The 21,515-nt window shown below is 35.6% G+C and overlaps 1 protein-coding gene across 1 annotated transcript in view; it reads left to right on the top strand.

The window, feature by feature from the left end:
• Positions 1–21,515, top strand: part of LOC127840569 (uncharacterized) — a 124,338-nt gene that overhangs the window by 44,545 nt on the left and 58,278 nt on the right. Inside the window, exon 4 of the mRNA XM_052368979.1 lies at positions 1,289–1,402. Coding sequence (XP_052224939.1) covers positions 1,289–1,402 — 114 coding nt within the window. The remainder of the gene's footprint in view (positions 1–1,288; positions 1,403–21,515) is intronic.

Below are 21,515 nucleotides of genomic sequence, written 5' to 3'. Positions count from 1 at the left end.
ACTGTAAGGTATACTAATTAAACGAAATGCGAATCGCCTATTAGGCGGAAATATTATACGATTTTAGGCTGCTAGGCGCACCATTTAAAGAAGATGGCGGACTTAAAAGAAAGTAAATTGTGACTCAGCAAACATGGCAAATCAAGATCGAATTAACAATGGAAATCATACGCTTAGAAAAGATAAATGAAATGCCTGTGATAATCAACGATGCATAAAATCGTTTAAGATGCTAACAACATATTTATTAGTAATGGATTCAATTTACGATGTGAAAAAACAAATACCAAAAATGCATATGTCTATGTATATCGCTATATGTATACATGTCCCGGAAAATCGGCAAATATTCCGGAAAATTTAGCTTAATGTCCCAGAATTGGTCTGAAAATTTATGGCATGTGTGTCTCTGATCGTTCTATCCAATGAGATGCACCAAAGTTTGGACGAATTTTTGAAATAGAGCTGTTATTTCTGGATATTTGATTTTAATTAATTTTTATGTCCCACAGTCTATATTGTGGGACATATTGTTTTTGCCCTGTCTGTTTGTTGTTTTTTTTGGTTTGTTTGTTTGGGTCAAACTTTAACATTAGCCATAACTTTTGCAATATTGAAGATAGCAACTTGATATTTAGCTGTGTTAATAATTAACATTCTGTGTGAATGAAACACAAAGACGGATGTACGAAAGTACTGACAATCAAACGTTTTAACCATGCATCAATTTGCACGCAACTAGCCTGCTTCTGGCGTTTAACTGACTTGCAGAGAAAGGGTTTTTTCGTCAAAATAGCTCAGGTTTAATAGAAAACATTACTTGGAGTTTAACAATCCCGATATTTCTGGTTCCCCGCTTTATATGAATTACATGTTACAAATTGTCATGTCGCATTTGCCTTGCAACATGCTTAGTGCATTTTGCTTTTGTCTTTTTGAATTGCTATAGTGTAACTAACTAGTGTTATTGTTAGTGTAATTACTAGTGTAAAGTTGGAATGTACAAACAGCTAGTATGTTGGAAACAAAAAGAACAATACAAAAAGCATTTGTTATACATGTATACCAAAATGTAATATGTCAACATGGAGTTGTCGTTAAGCAATATGCAATTGTCATTTAGCAACATGAATGGACTGGCAGACATTCCCTTCCATACATATATTTGTGTCAAGGGAAAATATGAGAAATATATTTAAATTTCATGATACGTTTATCTCATCTGAGTTATAGGGCCATATGGACTCTCTTCATTAAATCTTCATCTTGAATTGATTTTTTTTTTCAGCAAGTTTGACAGAGAAGTGTAGCAGTATTATTAAATGTGGAGACTCAAATGTGGAATGTAAGGACAAAATCTGCCGGTGTAAATCCAGCTTCACAGCATCAGGAAGTGTATGCAGTGAGTAAAATGTTTTGATTACTAGTATTTTCAGCTGACGGGAGCTTTTTATGTCCCCCACTATAGTAGTGGGGGACATATTGTTTTTGCCCTGTCTGTTGGTCTGTTGGTCTGTTTGCGCCAACTTTAACATTTTGCAATAACTTTTGCTATATTGAAGATAGCAATTTCATATTTGGCATGCATGTGTATGTCATGAAGCTGCACATTTTGAGTGGTGAAAAGTCAAGGTCATTCTTCAAGGTCAGAGGTCAAATATATGTGGCCGAAATCACTCATTTTATAAATACTTTTGCAATATTGAAGATGGCAACTTGATATTTGGCATGCATGTGTATCTCATGGAGCTGCACATTTTGTGTGGTGAAAGGTCAAGGTCAAGGTCATCCTTCACGGTCAGAGGTCAAATATATGTGGCCCAAATCGCTTATTTTATAAATACTTTTGCAATATTGAAGATAGCAACTTGATATTTGGCATGCATGTGCATCTCATGGAGCTGCACATTTTGAGTGGTGAAAGGTCAAGGTCAAGGTCATCCTTCAAGGTCAGAGGTCAAATATATGTGGCCCAAATCGCTTATTTTATGAATACTTTTGCAATATTGAAGATAGCAACTTGATATTTGGCATGCATGTGTATCTCATGGAGCTGCACATTTTGAGTGGTCAAAGGTTAAGGTCAAGGTCATCCTTCACAAGGTCAAGGTCATCCTTCAAGGTCAAACGTCATATAGGGGAACATTGTGTTTCACAAACACATCTTGTTATTTGTTGTCTTTGGCAATATGCTACCTGTCAGTTATATGGGTATTGTGAAACCTTGGGGAAAATCTAGTAATCACAGTGTTATTTTTCCACTTGCCATGAAACTTACTCAAAACATTAAATCTCATGATGTCTCTTGCAAATTGTTCCGGTATGTTAAACACACAACTGCCAGTTTGAGTTTTAATGATTGCGTTTGTCTGTCCTTCCTGGTCTGTAATCAAGCAGTTACTGGAGGCAAAATTTATTGCCAAAATCTTGATGAAACTAAATCAAACATTTGTTTTAATTATATCTCTGCAAACAGCAAAGATGGAAACTGCAAAAGTTGCTACAGATATTAATTAACACCACCCGAATATTTCACTTGTGAAATTTTTCTTTATCTCAAAAATAAACATAAAAGACTTCACCATCTGGGCAAATGGAAAATTTGATTGGCTGTAGTATTTTAAAATCCTTATCAAACAACTGCTTTTAAAAATAGGTTAGGCATGTTAATATTATCAGTGCTTATATTTGGTTGAGTAGTTGAAAAAAACAAATCGATACAGTGGACAAAATGAATGTTTTATCCTTGTGTTATTTTGCAAAAGATATCAAGCAGACACAAAAAACCAAGCCAGCAGCATAAAGAAAATGCATTGGGCCTGTAAAATAATCCTGACAGAATTATTTTTGAGATGTAGTTTGTTACATGTTAACAGTTGTTTTTATGTCCCCCACTAACGTAGTGGGGGACATATTGTTTTTGCCCTGTCTGTTGGTTGGTCTGTTTGCGCCAACTTTAACATTTTGCAATAACTTTTGCTATATTGAATATAGCAACTTGATATTTGGCATGCATGTGTATCTCATGGAGCTGCACATTTTGAGTGGTAAAAGGTCAAGGTCATCCTTCAAGGTCAGAGGTCAAATATATGTGGCCAAAATCGCTCATTTTATGAATACTTTTGCAATATTGAAGATAGCAACTTGATATTTGGCATGCATATGTATCTCATGGAGCTGCACATTTTGAGTGGTGAAAGGTCAAGGTCAAGGTCATCCTTCAAGGTCAGAGGTCAAATATATGTGGCCAAAATTGCTCATTTTATGAATACTTTTGCAATATTGAAGATAGCAACTTGATATTTGGCATGCATGTGTATCTTATGGAGCTGCACAATTTGAGTGGTGAAAGGTCAAGGTCAAAGTCATCCTTCAAGGTCAGAGGTCAAATATATGTGGCCCAAATCGCTTATTTTATGAATACTTTTGAAATATTGAAGATAGCAACTTGATATTTGGCATGCATGTGTATCTCATGGAGCTGCACAATATGAGTAGTGAAAGGTCAAGGTCATCCTTCAAGGTCAGAGGTCAAATATATGTGGCCCAAATCGCTTATTTTATGAATACTTTTGCAATATTGAAGATAGCAACTTGATATTTGGCATGCATGTGTATCTCATGGAGCTGCACATTTTGAGTGGTGAAAGGTCAAGGTCATCCTTCAAGGTCAAATATATGGGTCAAAATTGCTCATGTAATGTCACTTTTGCAATATTGAAGCTAGCAATTTTATGTTTGAAATGCATGTGTATATCATGGAGCTGCACATTTTGAGTGGTGAAGGGTCAAGGTCAAGGTCATCCTTCAAGGTCAAACGTCATATAGGGGGACATTGTGTTTCACAAACGCATCTTGTTTTGTGTTCTTTTTATGCCCCCCCTTCCAAGAAGAGGGGGTATATTGTTTTGCTGGATGGCAGTTGGTTGGTCTGTCAGTTTGTCAGTCTGTCGGTAGACAAGTTTGTTTCTGATCAATAACTTGTGAAAGGATTGAGCAATCGGCTTGATACTTCCCATGTACATTGGCCTTTGCCAGTAGATGATCACTATTGATCAGGGCTATAGATAACAAGCGTATTTGCGTTATTACGCAATTAAAATAACCAAAAACGTTATTAAATTCAAAATAATGTGTACAATTCCATTTGTATAAATAATATAGTAACCTTAGTAGATGTTTATTATATTATATATGTTGTTCCCTAAATTAACCAATTGCGTTAAAAAAATGGGGGTGAAAAACCCAATTAAGCTCAGAAGTAGGGGGTGAAAATGTTTGCTAAAACCTCTATTGAATTTACAAAAGCCCTATTGTTGTCAAAAACAGGGGGTGATTACCCAATATACCCCAAGAGTTTTCTATAGCCCTGCTATTGATATTGTGGTCACTAGGTCGAATGTCAAGGTCACTGTCACAATAAGTGTGAAAATTGTTTCTGATCAATAAATCATCAAGGAATTGACCGATTGGCTTGATACTTCCCATGTGCATTGGCTTTTGCCAGTAGATGACCCCTATTGAAATTGGGGTCACTAGGCCAAAGGTCAATGTACTGTCTCAAAAAAAGTGAAAAGCATTTCCGATCAATAACTCATCAACGAATTGACCAATTGATTTGATACTTTACATGTGCATTGGCCTTTGACAGTAGATGACCCATACATAAATTGGGGTCACTAGGTCAAAGGTCAAGGTCACTGTCACAATGAGTGTGAAAATCGTTTCTGATCAATAACTCGTCAACGAATTGACCGATTGGCTTGATAATTCCCATGTTCATTGGCCTTTGCCAGTAAATGACCCCTATATAAATTGGGGTCACTAGGTCACAGAGAGGTCACAGTCACAATAAATTTGAAAATTGTTTCCTATAAAAAACTTGTCAACGAATTGACTGATTTGCTTGATGCTTCACATGTGCATTGGCCTTGGACAGTAGATGACCCCTATTGAAATTGTGGTCACTAGGCCAGAGGTCAAGATCCCTGTCACAATAAAAGTGAAAGGCGTTTCCGATCAATAACTCATAATTGAATTGACCGATTGGCTTGATGCTTCACATGTGCATTGGCCTTGGACCGTATATGACCCCTATTGACATTGGGGTCACTAGTTCAAAGGTCAAGGTCACTGTGACATTAAGTGTTAACATGGTTTCCTTTCGATATGTCATCAAAGGATTGAGTGATGGATGTCAAGGCCTTTTGTCTCCAACTGCGGAACTCTGGTTTAAATCATGTTTTATCTAAAAAGACAACTTAATTGCTTTCTATTTTCAATTTTCAAACAAAAACTAATAAAATGCATGCATTACCTTTCTTTGTAGATATGTACATGTTGCCAAAAACCATGAATGGGGTATATTGTTTTAAAAACATACCAATCAAAGTTATTATTATCCCAAGCTGTAGGCAGAGGGATATTGTATGGTAGTTGTCAGTCCTTCTTTCCATCCAAAACACTTTTGTGTCTGTAGCTATACATCAGAACTGCTTTGGCTGATTTCATTGAAACTTGATTAAAAGCACACTTTTGTGTCTGGAGCAAGAGCTTGAATTGCTTTGGCAGATTTATTTGACACTTGGTATTAGTTTATAAATGGATAAAAGGATGATGCATGTCACATACGGGTGCAAACCATTAGCCAATACTGCAGTTCTGGCCCTTTTTTTACTCTTAAAGGGGCCGTCCAACAGATAAAGCGTCGTATCGACGTGATTCGATATTTCGGGAAACTACGAGGATTGCTTATATAGTTAAACAATACATCCGCTATGAATGTGAGCGTGAAACGGCCACCGGAAAAACTTTGCGAAACCGAAATTTCGCAAACTTAAGTACCCTTTTTCTTAAAGATTTGCTACTTTGAGACATAGTATGCGATAAAAGTCTTATCGTTGATTAATAATTGGTTATTTTCACTCACAAAACGCGTTTTCTTCACTATGAAATTTATAAGCAAAGTTGGGGTTCCCATGGGATTTTTGCATTTTCCCATGGGATTTTCGATTTTCCCATGGGATTTTTTTTCCCATGGGATTTTTTTTCTCCCATAATTTGCAAATGGGAGAAAAATCCCATGGGATTTTGAACATTTTAAAAAACGTGTTTTATTTGCGTTTGCAAGTATTTTAACGTTATTTAAGGACTGTATATTGGTTTTATGCCAATTATATATATAAATATATAGTAATAACAAAATCCCATTTTTAAATGGGAGAAAAAAAATCCCATGGGATTTTTTCTTATTTTGAGAGATTTATTCATGAAACTTTCAGAAACATCATATTTTATGAAATGATGAACAACTACGATATTTTAATGCGTTTAGTCGTGTTTAAAAAAAAAAAAAAAATCCCATGGGATTTTTAAATCCCATGGGATTTTTTATCCCATGGGATTTTAAATCCCATGGGATTTTTAAATCCCATGGGATTTTTTTCCAATGGGATTTTTCAGTTTCGTAAACCGAATAAGTTTCTTAATGCGAAAAACAACAATAAAGGAAATAATAATTATAATTTTGAATAATAAATTGAATAATATAAATAACATGAATATTTTTAAAATGAGTTACAATTAAAGGTTTATGCTAGTAGAACTTATCATTTCTTGTTCGAGCAGATGGTTGAGTCCAATTGGTGAGTATGCCAGCTTAGAACCAGTATAAATGCATCGCAGACAGACAACGCTGTCATACTGTATACACCGCTGAGTAACAATCTTTATTGCATTTCATTTTGCAACAGAAAATGAACTCCGTAGTATAATTGATCTTATATATGCCCTCTGCTTTTGAAAGCGTGCAACACATTAACATAACAATAAGTCCATGCCAAAAACTATGTGCAAATTCCATTCAAAGCTATATACACATTATAAAGGTCAGATGACCCGCGTCATGCGAAAATGGGTCTTATGTCATATGCGGCCAAAGTTGGTCCATCCTAGCTTGTCCAACCGCGCAGTCTGGTCAGGTTCTACGCTGACTGATATATCAAGTCAAGCCATGATTCGTGGTCTCATATCCAAACTCGGTAGCTCCTGTGCGAAACTTTCACCGGAAACGACGGCACCGAGACGGGCGCTCGAACTTTGCGGATGCGCGTTATATGTTATATATAATAGCGCGATGTGTTTTTTCTTGCCTCAAATTAGTAAGCCCAATTAGCGTTTTATTGTGTTCTTTGCTTCTACTATTAACAAGAACTTCAACCGATACGAACATGAATTTTATTTTAATATGTTTATTTAATGCTCGGAAAACTCATTGTATATTTAGAATACTACTTATAAAACAAAGTCGGGTTTTCAACATCTGTTTTCGGCATATAAATTGTTATTCCAGATTTTACGCACTTTACTGTACAAAATACCGTTAGGGCCACCGTGGTTACTCATTAAAATCCAGAGGGCGAGAATGCGAGAACGCGAAAGTACGATGACGACAGTGCGACAATACGATGGCGACAATGCGTTCGTACGATTGCGAAAACGCGCTAGTACGATGACGACAATGCGACAGTGCGACAATACAATGGCGGCAGTACGATAGTACGGGGGCGACAATGCGATAGTCATATCGTACTTTCGCCGTGGTATCATCGCAATGTCGCCATCGTTCTATCGCATTGTCGCCATCGTATTGTCGCACTGTCGCCATCGCATTTTCGAATTGCCGCCATCATACTATCGCGTTATCGCATTGGCACCATCGTACTATCGCACTGTCGGCTATCGCCATCGTATTGTCGCACTGTCGTCATCGTATTTTCGCACTGTCGTCATCGTATTATCGCACTATCGAACTGTAGTATTGTCGCCATCGTACTATCTCACTGTCGCCATCGTATTGTCGCACTGTCGTCATCGCACTGTCTGATTGTCGTCATCGTATTATCGCGTTCTCGCATTGTCGCCATCGTACTATCGCATTGTCGCCATCGTATTGTCACCCTGTCATCATCGTATTGTCACATTGTCGCCATCGTACTATCGCGTTCTCGCGTTCTCGCCCTCTGGATTTTAATGTGTAACCACGATGGCACTAACGGTATTCCGTAATACTGCTAAAGCACAGTATGATTAGGTCACTCCCAATGCTCAAATCTCTATGTCTATTTTAGTAACAACACATGTCTATGGAAGGATATTTAGGTAAAAGTAACATCATTCGTGGTGAATATTTACATTATGACTGATGCTTATTCTAATTTGCTTTATGACAATTCCAACATGCTTGTTGTCTATTCGTTTATACTTGATGATTGCTGCAACATTACATCATTCATGATGAATATTTACATTATGCGTGATGTTTATTCTAACATGCTTCATGACAGTTCCAACATGCTTGTTCTCTATCGGTTATACTTGATGATTGTTTCAACATGCTTGGTGACTATCCAATGTTTGTGTGTTCATTATTCCTGAAACCAGTCATAATCGGTTTTGCCACTAAGCGTCATTAACAACGGCAGCTAGCAACAGGCAGTAAGCAGAATGCAAGTTACTAAATTATGACAACAGGTGGCGCGCGTTTATTTTCCGTATGTTGAATAAATTACTTTTCGGAAAAAAAAGCGAAAACATCCGAATCATTTTGACTAGTAAACTGAATAAGCTGAATTAGTTCCCTTCGTTATATAATCTCCATTAAACTAAATACGTTCATTATTGCCATGAAGACCAGTAGGTTTACACAATGAATTGACTGCCGTGAATGTTTTTGATATTTGTAAGATGCAATTGGCACTCAAGAAATTATACATGTATTTAATTCAGGACATAACGGGGCTGATGTGTTGGAATTGTGGCCCTTCCCTAGTCCAAATAATTACAGTAGATGTAATCTACCGATGTGCATTGCACATCGACCTCATATTTATAAAGTAGCCCAAACCCCCATTGCCACAGACCTGTGCGTGAAACTTTCAGATTTCTCTAGTCTGTTTACCATGCTATAATTACAATTTCTATAAACACATATTTATCATTTTATGACTATATAATGTCTGTGGTATAAAGAGAAACCTGAAAGTTACAAGTACTCGTGTCTAGTACTGTACAACTATTGTACTCCTCGTTGAGAAAACAACTACTCCATCTACATGTATTAAAATATCATAAAACATAATTTTCAATCAAGTTGGAAAAAATCAATAAATAAATCTCATATAAACAGGTTTGTCATGAACGTTGACGTCGCTCTTGGTTACCAGAAAAATTCCCACGCACGGATTTCAACCGTCATTGTTTACAATCAATTAAGTGCATAAGTACTTGAATTTGTATAGTGTTTTTTAAAAGTGTCCAGCTACAGGTGGTTAGCGTGTGGCTATAATACTAATTAGTGAAAACATATTTTGGAATGATAAGTAATCATATTATAACGAAAAATCAACTTTTCTTAAAAAAAATAAGTTAAATATATATTCAACAAGGTATCCAACTCGAAATCATCCGAAAACGGGATGCATCGTTTTAAACAGCCATTACTTCATCAATTTTGCAGCGATTTTCACGATTTTGGTCTTATTCAACGCAGAAATAAATTTCCTTTCTGGAAATGTATATGTCTTGCAATATTTTTACAAATACTGGGTCAACTTTTAAGAAATAACACGATACACAACTCGCGTGACCCAGCTGTGATCGATCAGACAGTATTCATGACTGAAATCTTCACGGGGAAAAGGGCATTTTCCCTGCAAAGTTCACGAACCTCGATACCATAATTCAATAAAACGTATGAAAAAAAACATTCTTACCGTGCTTGCCGTAGCATTATGCATCAAAACTAACTGTCCAGCGCATTTTCAAACCTTTGTTTACATACATTTCAACCAACTGACATTTTAAACACAAGAGTGATTTCATTGCTCCAATGCGGAGTTGTGTCTTTACAACTGGAGATTTCATTCATAAATACGGTCTGATCGATCACAACTGGGTCAAGCGAATTATGTATAGCTTTATTTCTTAAAATTTGACCCAGCATGTGTAGAAATATAACAATATATATACATTTCCTAAAAGGAAATTCATTTCTGCGTTGAATAAGACCGGGTCATGAAAATCGCTGCAAAATTAATTTAGTAATGGCTGCTCAAAACGATGCACCCCGTTTTCGGATGATTTCGAGTTGGATACCTTGTTATATATAAAACGATAGTGATTTTTTTTTATAGAAAATTTGATTTTTCGTTTTAATATGATTATTTATCATTCAAAAAGATGTTTTCACTAATTATTATCATAGTCACACGCTAACCACCTGTGTGTCCAGCACGTGTGCCGGGAGAACAGGGCTTAATGTATTTTTTGTTAAACTCTATAATATTTATATCCAATCTGTATGAAAAAATGTCGGTGAACATTATTCCGGTGTTAATTTTTGAAAATATTGAGGCATTCGTTAATTATGGATCTAAAACGGAACATTAATCCGCAAAAAAACACCGGGCATATTGCATATTAGATCGGACACATGAAATTATTTCGAAAGAAAGCAATAAGAGTTTCAATTCTACATGAGTAAGTCTCGCTGTGCACGATTACTCTCTTACTGCTCGTACTGCTTATTTGCAACATGTCGAAGATTTTCGGAAAGTAGCGAAGAGGTTTTCGTCAGTTAATATTCATGTCCGTGCCGGCCGCTAACTTATCAGAATAAAAAAAAAAGAACCTGGAAAAATCGGTACCGATCGCAAATTTCCGGAATTCCGATAAAGCTTCAACATTATTTGTTCTCAAATGATCGCGTACTCGAACGAATCTGTCCCTACGCCTCCAACTCCCTTTAAATCTCATCGGACGTACATTGATCTCAAAATCTATCCTTGACGACTCAAATCATATTTCCTGAATAGTTTGGCCTTTTGACGTCCCTGTAATTATAACAATGGTCTTTTGGATAAACAACGCTAAGTTGTTGCAATATAATAACCGTTTAAAATAGTTACCGGTTTTCATTTAATAAAATGATTAAGTCATATTCGAGATTTCAGCGATTGCCAATATTTTGCTTTTGTTTCTCATAAGCATATGGTGCTTGGTATCTGCTATTGACTCCTATGTAGATTGCAAATATTACATAACCCTTACAGCGGCCGAGCGCAGATATCTGCACTTGGCCGCTAAAAAGAAAAATCTTTGCGCATTAATTTAATTCAAATCTCATTATCATTATCAAAATCATCATCATCGTCGTCGTCGTCACTACTACCACCACCATCATCATCATCATCATCATCTTCTTCTTCTTCTTCTTCTTCCTCCTACTCATCATCATCATCATTAACAACAACAGCAACACCAACTTAACATCATCATCAAACAACAATAAACAACGGTAGCATACAATGTGCTTCATCAACCATACATAATTATATGCGTTAAAACACCATAATAGAACAGCATGAATGAAGCTGTCTATTACTCTTTTATATTTCCTATACCAATATTTTTTTCGTTAATTGAAGGACTAGTTGAAATCTTCTAAAAAGCCCTCCCCCCCCCCCCCAAATAAAAAAAATAAATAAAAAAAATAATAACCCTAGCAAACAACAATAAACATAGGTTAGTTAGTATACACTGTGCTTTAGCAACCATGCATAATGAATGTTTATGACTTCGGACCGTTGTGATCAAATTTAAAAAAGCAAGATGGTATGTATGCGGCACACAACACATAGATAATTATAGTTTTATACCTTAAACGTAGTTCATCAAAATAAGGATAAGTTATTATCTATGTAATACTTAAATTAGGTTTATAACGTATGCATATTTGTCTAAAACTTGTGAAATGTGATTCGTAAGCCGACGACAACATTATCATTCGGACCCTTCTCCCCACCTAACAATCGAGATTAAACACCTGTGGAGATCCCGATCTTATCAATGAATAAACCGGTTCAATGATGTCAAGTCAAATAAAACATACTATTACTATCCAAATAAATATCTATCAAAAAATGTAAATTGATATACCTACTTAACTAAAACTAAACGATTAGCAAGAAAAATATATAAAGAAGAAGCAGGCAAAGTAGACAAATTAATTGACAAACTGTCAACAAATACCTTGTTACTGTTTTATACATAACTCCAATCAAAGGTTAACTTCCAAGGAAACTGCGGCATGTTAAAACTGTTGATTTTGACAAAATGTTGTTTAGTACAAATCAGTACAATAGCGTCTGTTATGTGGCCTATACTAATCCAGTTAAATAAAACTTTAATCGCAGAAAAGTTTAGATTCTTTACACCTTTAAGAAAATATATATAACAGTTCTTTCCTGTTTTAACAAAATGATACATTTAAAAATAAATTATGAAGCATCGCTAGCAATAGTAGAAAGAGAAGTAGAAGGAGAATTATTATCATTAGTAGCAGTAGCAGCAGCAGCAGCAGTAGCAGCAGCACTAGCAGCAGTAGCAGTAGCAGTAGCAGAATCAGTAGCAGTAGCAGTAGCAGTAGCAGTAGCACTAGCAGTAGCAGTAGAAGTAGCAGTAGAAGTAGCAGTAGCAGTAGCCGTATCAGTAGCCGTATCAGAAGCAGTAACAGTAGCAGTAGCAACAGCAGCAGAAGCAGCAGAAGTAGCAGCAGCAGCAGCAGTAGCAGTAGCACTATCAGTAGCAGCAGCAGCAGCGGCAGTGGCAGTGGCAGTAGCAGTGGCAGTAGCAGTAGCAGTAGCACTAGCAGTAGCAGCAGCAGCAGCAGCAGCAGCACTGGCAGCGGCAGTGGCAGCGGCAGTGGCAGCGGCAGCGGCAGTGGCAGTGGCAGTGGCAGCGGCAGTGGCAGCGGCAGTGGCAGCGGCAGCAGTAGCAGTAGCAGTAGCAGTAAGAGTAGCCGAAGCAGTAGCAGTAGCGGCTTTTTGCTTTTTTGTTTTAGAAGTGTTTGTCGTATAAGAAGAACGCAAGGAAGACAAATTAATTGTAACATGTGTTATCTTAGTCTCCGTTGTAGTAGTATTTGTTGTATCTACACAGCCATTTTTCAGTCACCTGAGAGACATGTTTTTATAAGAGATTTAATTGTGGACCAATACATCGTGTATTAATATCAGTGAACCCACTGGGACACCACGTGGGGCGAGGATTAACAGATAAACTAGGCCTTCAATTAATTATGCGCCTAGAGGCAAACAATACTATAACTTACTGATAATTTTAGGATTGGGATGTGTTTGTATCTTATTTGAAATTAGCTAGCTTAATTCAAAAACTAATTATAGCCTCAATATTATCATAAGAACATATTTATTGTGCAATATATAATCATATCACCATCACAATATGCCAGAGCGTTAGTATTTATTGTGCATACATATCCAACAGCAACATTTACAAAACTTATTACAAACCAACCACTCAAGCTTTAATTAAGATTGATTTCAATTTATATTATGACATACATTAAAGATCACTGTCAATTAATTAAAAAATAGCTTGATGCTTCGTACTCAGCGATTTAAATAAAAGGAACGTTGCGTACACATTAATTGGGGTTAATAAAAAAAGTCTGCAATTAAAATAATCAAATTTAAATAATACTAGATTTAGTTTCAAATTGTCGCTCAAAAAATGTATCAGTTATATCAGTTACAAGGGAATCGATGTGTTTAATCTCCGCAATCCAATAATAATTATGGTGTTTGTATGACAAATTAATAGCTATTAATAGCTATTCGTCATTGAATGTATGATACTCATAAAAATATTGAAACAATAACCACAACAACAACAACATATGTGATTATGTATATATCTTCTTCGGATACTCTGTGTCATACTTTCAAAATTATCCTCATAAGATTCATAATAATAAAATAAACACTATTGCAATCTTAGTAAAAACCAAACCGTTATGCTAATGATTTTATGTTCAGTATGCGTGTACATTTCAATATTATATAACAACAAGTGTTCACAAATACCTATGTTTAATAAATATTAAAAACATGAGAACCAATGAAGGTATTGCATTTTAATAGACTAGTTTTACCATGTGTGTACATTCATATAAAATCATTTGAAAATCACACTTGAGATAATGTCTTTAGGTTTTGCTATTTCTAATCGATTTAAACACCATAAAACCACCGTATTTTCTCTTACATTCTAAATTTTCTTACATTTCCTTTTTAAGCCAAAATATTTATGTTTTCATGATTCTAAATTTTCGGACATACGGATTTTCGTACAGTCAGCTAAACAGCGCTATTTTATCAGATTTTGGCCCTGTTTTTGCTTATCTGATGACCCTTCGGTCATGCATTTTTACAACCGGATTAAAGTAATAAAACAGAATCATGCCTAAGGGCAATCGACCATTACATTTGCGTACTTGGGTAAATTACCTTGTAAACCTCTAATAAGCAATGGTTCCTTCCAACAGCGTTTGAAATGATATCGTATTAAGAAAGCCAAACGTTTATTGTTTTTACTTTTTATATATTATTTCAGTTGATTGCAAAGCTGTTAAGTTGTATTTTTAAAGTAAAGAACGAAGGGAACAACACAATAAAATTATGTACACTGATGTATTATTTCTACTTCAATTAAATAATTGACAAACAAACATAACACACTTGTCTCTAAATATTTTTCGTATTTAAATTTTCCAACACGAAAAACAATATCTTTAAGTGAACGGAAACTTATAATTATTACGGCATATAGTAAAAGCAGAGTTGTCTGAACCATAAGTAAAATAAAAAATAAAAAATGACACAGCTTATTTTTCCCTCAAGTGTTAATGATAATATGGATAAACAATTAAAAATACATAAAGTCAATTGTGTTGATTACTCGTTATTGAAATATTGCAATGCCAATTATAAGACATCTGATTAAAAACAAAATGTATGGTGGAATACCTAATCTGGAAATACAAACTAATGATACTATTAATGCAACAACAACAATCACATCTTTTCAAGCGCAATCAGAAAACTGCTACAGCTTTGTATTAACAAACATAAATATGTTTGTGCTTATACATTTAGATAAACTTCAAATCTTTAAGCGTGCTATGAATTGAATATAATTTATATTTAAAAGTTTTGCTACTCTGTTGATAACTAGCAACAGCAAAAAGGAAGATACCATTTTTTATCATCTAATTTTATTTATATTTCATTGTTTATTTGTTTATGATCACAAGGATTGTTTGGATAACATAGTGTGTCTAGATATACCGGTACCCTTAAAAATATTTTTATGAATTGCAATGAAGCGTAGAAATTAAACAGGCCCTAATACAGACACCATTTTTATCGGAATGCGATTATAGTTTCAATAGCAACTCGTAACGCTTTTTGGATTGAATGTGTAATGAATACTTTTAGCGACAAATTGACTTGGTCAAATACTGCATCTTAAACGGATAAATTAAATTGAAACCATTTATTTTCAATATTATCAACATTATTATTTAGTTATGAATACATTAAGCAGCAAACTCTATTAATCAAAAAGATTTGATATAACATCCGAATTCACTGCAAAAATGAGCTGAGCGATAGGTTTTACGGTTGTTGAAATTGTTCATGATGAGAATGACGATGACGACGATGATGACGATGACGACGACGAGGAGGAGAACAACGACGATAACAATGACGATGATGATGATGATGATGACACTGATGATGATGATCACGACGATGGCGACCATAACGATGTTATTGGTGATAGTGACGATAATGCTGCTGCTGTTGCTGATGACGATGCTGCTGCTGATGATGCGGTGGAGGCGGAGGAGCAGGACGAGGACGAGGGCGACGACGACGAAGACGACGACGACGATGATGATGATGATGATGATGATGACGATGATGATGACGATGATGATGACGATGATGATGACGATGATGATGATGAGCATCGCTAGCAATAGTAGGAAGAGAACTAGAAGGAGAATTATTATCATTAGTAGCAGTAGCAGCAGCAGCAGCAGCAGTAGCAGCAGCAGCAGCAGCAGTAGCAGTAGCAGTAGCAGAATCAGTAGCAGTAGCAGTAGCAGTAGCACTAGCAGTAGCAGTAGAAGTAGCAGTAGAAGTAGCAGTAGCAGTAGCCATATCAGTAGCCGTATCAGTAGCAGTAACAGTAGCAACAGCAGCAGAAGCAGCAGAAGTAGCAGCAGCAGCAGCAGTAGCAGTAGCACTATCAGTAGCAGCAGCAGCAGCGGCAGTGGCAGCGGCAGTGGCAGTAGCAGTGGCAGTAGCAGTAGCACTAGCAGTAGCAGCAGCAGCAGCAGCAGCACTGGCAGCGGCAGTGGCAGCGGCAGTGGCAGCGGCAGCGGCAGTGGCAGTGGCAGTGGCAGCGGCAGTGGCAGCGGCAGTGGCAGTGGCAGCGGCAGCAGTAGCAGTAGCAGTAGCAGTAAGAGTAGCCGAAGCAGTAGCAGTAGCGGCTTTTTGCTTTTTTGTTTTAGAAGTGTTTGTCGTATAAGAAGAACGCAAGGAAGACAAATTAATTGTAACATGTGTTATCTTAGTCTCCGTTGTAGTAGTATTTGTTGTATCTACACAGCCATTTTTCAGTCACCTGAGAGACATGTTTTTATAAGAGATTTAATTGTGGACCAATACATCGTGTATTAATATCAGTGTACCCACTGGGACACCACGTGGGGCGAGGATTAACAGATAAACTAGGCCTTCAATTAATTATGCGCCTAGAGGCAAACAATACTATAACTTACTGATAATTTTAGGATTGGGATGTGTTTGTGTCTTATTTGAAATTAGCTAGCTTAATTCAAAAACTAATTATAGCCTCAATATTATCACAAGAACATATTTATTGTGCAATATATAATCATATCACCATCACAATATGCCAGAGCGTTAGTATTTATTGTGCATACATATCCTACAGCAACATTTACAAAACTTATTACAAACCAACCACTCAAGCTTTAATTAAGATTGATTTCAATTTATATTATGACATACATTAAAGATCACTGTCAATTAATTAAAAAATAGCTTGATGCTTCGTACTCAGCGATTTAAATAAAAGGAACGTTGCGTACACATTAATTGGGGTTAATAAAAAAAGTCTGCAATTAAAATAATCAAATTTAAATAATACTAGATTTAGTTTCAAATTGTCGCTCAAAAAATGTATCAGTTATATCAGTTACAAGGGAATCGATGTGTTTAATCTCCGCAATCCAATAATAATTATGGTGTTTGTATGACAAATTAATAGCTATTAATAGCTATTCGTCATTGAATGTATGATACTCATAAAAATATTGAAACAATAACCACAACAACAACAACATATGTGATTATGTATATATCTTCTTCGGATACTCTGTGTCATACTTTCAAAATTATCCTCATAAGATTCATAATAATAAAATAAACACTATTGCAATCTTAGTAAAAACCAAACCGTTATGCTAATGATTTTATGTTCAGTATGCGTGTACATTTCAATATTATATAACAACAAGTGTTCACAAATACCTATGTTTAATAAATATTAAAAACATGAGAACCAATGAAGGTATTGCATTTTAATAGACTAGTTTTACCATGTGTGTACATTCATATAAAATCATTTGAAAATCACACTTGAGATAATGTCTTTAGGTTTTGCTATTTCTAATCGATTTAAACACCATAAAACCACCGTATTTTCTCTTACATTCTAAATTTTCTTACATTTCCTTTTTAAGCCAAAATATTTATGTTTTCATGATTCTAAATTTTCGGACATACGGATTTTCGTACAGTCAGCTAAACAGCGCTATTTTATCAGATTTTGGCCCTGTTTTTGCTTATCTGATGACCCTTCGGTCATGCATTTTTACAACCGGATTAAAGTAATAAAACAGAATCATGCCTAAGGGCAATCGACCATTACATTTGCGTACTTGGGTAAATTACCTTGTAAACCTCTAATAAGCAATGGTTCCTTCCAACAGCGTTTGAAATGATATCGTATTAAGAAAGCCAAACGTTTATTGTTTTTACTTTTTATATATTATTTCAGTTGATTGCAAAGCTGTTAAGTTGTATTTTTAAAGTAAAGAACGAAGGGAACAACACAATAAAATTATGTACACTGATGTATTATTTCTACTTCAATTAAATAATTGACAAACAAACATAACACACTTGTCTCTAAATATTTTTCGTATTTAAATTTTCCAACACGAAAAACAATATCTTTAAGTGAACGGAAACTTATAATTATTACGGCATATAGTAAAAGCAGAGTTGTCTGAACCATAAGTAAAATAAAAAATAAAAAATGACACAGCTTATTTTTCCCTCAAGTGTTAATGATAATATGGATAAACAATTAAAAATACATAAAGTCAATTGTGTTGATTACTCGTTATTGAAATATTGCAATGCCAATTATAAGACATCTGATTAAAAACAAAATGTATGGTGGAATACCTAATCTGGAAATACAAACTAATGATACTATTAATGCAACAACAACAATCACATCTTTTCAAGCGCAATCAGAAAACTGCTACAGCTTTGTATTAACAAACATAAATATGTTTGTGCTTATACATTTAGATAAACTTCAAATCTTTAAGCGTGCTATGAATTGAATATAATTTATATTTAAAAGTTTTGCTACTCTGTTGATAACTAGCAACAGCAAAAAGGAAGATACCATTTTTTATCATCTAATTTTATTTATATTTCATTGTTTATTTGTTTATGATCACAAGGATTGTTTGGATAACATAGTGTGTCTAGATATACCGGTACCCTTAAAAATATTTTTATGAATTGCAATGAAGCGTAGAAATTAAACAGGCCCTAATACAGACACCATTTTTATCGGAATGCGATTATAGTTTCAATAGCAACTCGTAACGCTTTTTGGATTGAATGTGTAATGAATACTTTTAGCGACAAATTGACTTGGTCAAATACTGCATCTTAAACGGATAAATTAAATTGAAACCATTTATTTTCAATATTATCAACATTATTATTTAGTTATGAATACATTAAGCAGCAAACTCTATTAATCAAAAAGATTTGATATAACATCCGAATTCACTGCAAAAATGAGCTGAGCGATAGGTTTTACGGTTGTTGAAATTGTTCATGATGAGAATGACGATGACGACGATGATGACGATGACGACGACGAGGAGGAGAACAACGACGATAACAATGACGATGATGATGATGATGATGACACTGATGATGATGATCACGACGATGGCGACCATAACGATGTTATTGGTGATAGTGACGATAATGCTGCTGCTGTTGCTGATGACGATGCTGCTGCTGATGATGCGGTGGAGGCGGAGGAGCAGGACGAGGACGAGGGCGACGACGACGAAGACGACGACGACGACGACGATGATGATGATGATGATGATGATGACGATGATGATGACGATGATGATGACGATGATGATGACGATGATGATGATGAGCATCGCTAGCAATAGTAGGAAGAGAACTAGAAGGAGAATTATTATCATTAGTAGCAGTAGCAGCAGCAGCAGCAGTAGCAGCAGCAGCAGCAGCAGTAGCAGTAGCAGTAGCAGAATCAGTAGCAGTAGCAGTAGCAGTAGCACTAGCAGTAGCAGTAGAAGTAGCAGTAGAAGTAGCAGTAGCAGTAGCCATATCAGTAGCCGTATCAGTAGCAGTAACAGTAGCAACAGCAGCAGAAGCAGCAGAAGTAGCAGCAGCAGCAGCAGTAGCAGTAGCACTATCAGTAGCAGCAGCAGCAGCGGCAGTGGCAGCGGCAGTGGCAGTAGCAGTGGCAGTAGCAGTAGCACTAGCAGTAGCAGCAGCAGCAGCAGCAGCACTGGCAGCGGCAGTGGCAGCGGCAGTGGCAGCGGCAGCGGCAGTGGCAGTGGCAGTGGCAGCGGCAGTGGCAGCGGCAGTGGCAGTGGCAGCGGCAGCAGTAGCAGTAGCAGTAGCAGTAAGAGTAGCCGAAGCAGTAGCAGTAGCGGCTTTTTGCTTTTTTGTTTTAGAAGTGTTTGTCGTATAAGAAGAACGCAAGGAAGACAAATTAATTGTAACATGTGTTATCTTAGTCTCCGTTGTAGTAGTATTTGTTGTATCTACACAGCCATTTTTCAGTCACCTGAGAGACATGTTTTTATAAGAGATTTAATTGTGGACCAATACATCGTGTATTAATATCAGTGTACCCACTGGGACACCACGTGGGGCGAGGATTAACAGATAAACTAGGCCTTCAATTAATTATGCGCCTAGAGGCAAACAATACTATAACTTACTGATAATTTTAGGATTGGGATGTGTTTGTGTCTTATTTGAAATTAGCTAGCTTAATTCAAAAACTAATTATAGCCTCAATATTATCACAAGAACATATTTATTGTGCAATATATAATCATATCACCATCACAATATGCCAGAGCGTTAGTATTTATTGTGCATACATATCCTACAGCAACATTTACAAAACTTATTACAAACCAACCACTCAAGCTTTAATTAAGATTGATTTCAATTTATATTATGACATACATTAAAGATCACTGTCAATTAATTAAAAAATAGCTTGATGCTTCGTACTCAGCGATTTAAATAAAAGGAACGTTGCGTACACATTAATTGGGGTTAATAAAAAAAGTCTGCAATTAAAATAATCAAATTTAAATAATACTAGATTTAGTTTCAAATTGTCGCTCAAAAAATGTATCAGTTATATCAGTTACAAGGGAATCGATTTGTTTAATCTCCGCAATCCAATAATAATTATGGTGTTTGTATGACAAATTAATAGCTATTAATAGCTATTCGTCATTGAATGTATGATACTCATAAAAATATTGAAACAATAACCACCACAACAACAACATATGTGATTATGTATATATCTTCTTCGGATACTCTGTGTCATACTTTCAAAATTATCCTCATAAGATTCATAATAATAAAATAAACACTATTGCAATCTTAGTAAAAACCAAACCGTTATGCTAATGATTTTATGTTCAGTATGCGTGTACATTTCAATATTATATAACAACAAGTGTTCACAAATACCTATGTTTAATAAATATTAAAAACATGAGAACCAATGAAGGTATTGCATTTTAATAGACTAGTTTTACCGTGTGTGTACATTCATATAAAATCATTTGAAAATCACACTTGAGATAATGTCTTTAGGTTTTGCTATTTCTAATCGATTTAAACACCATAAAACCACCGTATTTTCTCTTACATTCTAAATTTTCTTACATTTCCTTTTTAAGCCAAAATATTAATGTTTTCATGATTCTAAATTTTCGGACATACGGATTTTCGTACAGTCAGCTAAACAGCGCTATTTTATTAGATTTTGGCCCTGTTTTTGCTTATCTGATGACCCTTCGGTCATGCATTTTTACAACCGGATTAAAGTAATAAAACAGAATCATGCCTAAGGGCAATCGACCATTACATTTGCGTACTTGGGTAAATTACCTTGTAAACCTCTAATAAGCAATGGTTCCTTCCAACAGCGTTTGAAATGATATAAGA

The sequence above is a fragment of the Dreissena polymorpha genome, chromosome 8, assembly GCF_020536995.1.
Source record: "Dreissena polymorpha isolate Duluth1 chromosome 8, UMN_Dpol_1.0, whole genome shotgun sequence".
Taxonomy (NCBI): Eukaryota; Metazoa; Mollusca; class Bivalvia; order Myida; family Dreissenidae; genus Dreissena; species Dreissena polymorpha.
This window is presented reverse-complemented; position numbering and strand designations above follow the sequence as displayed.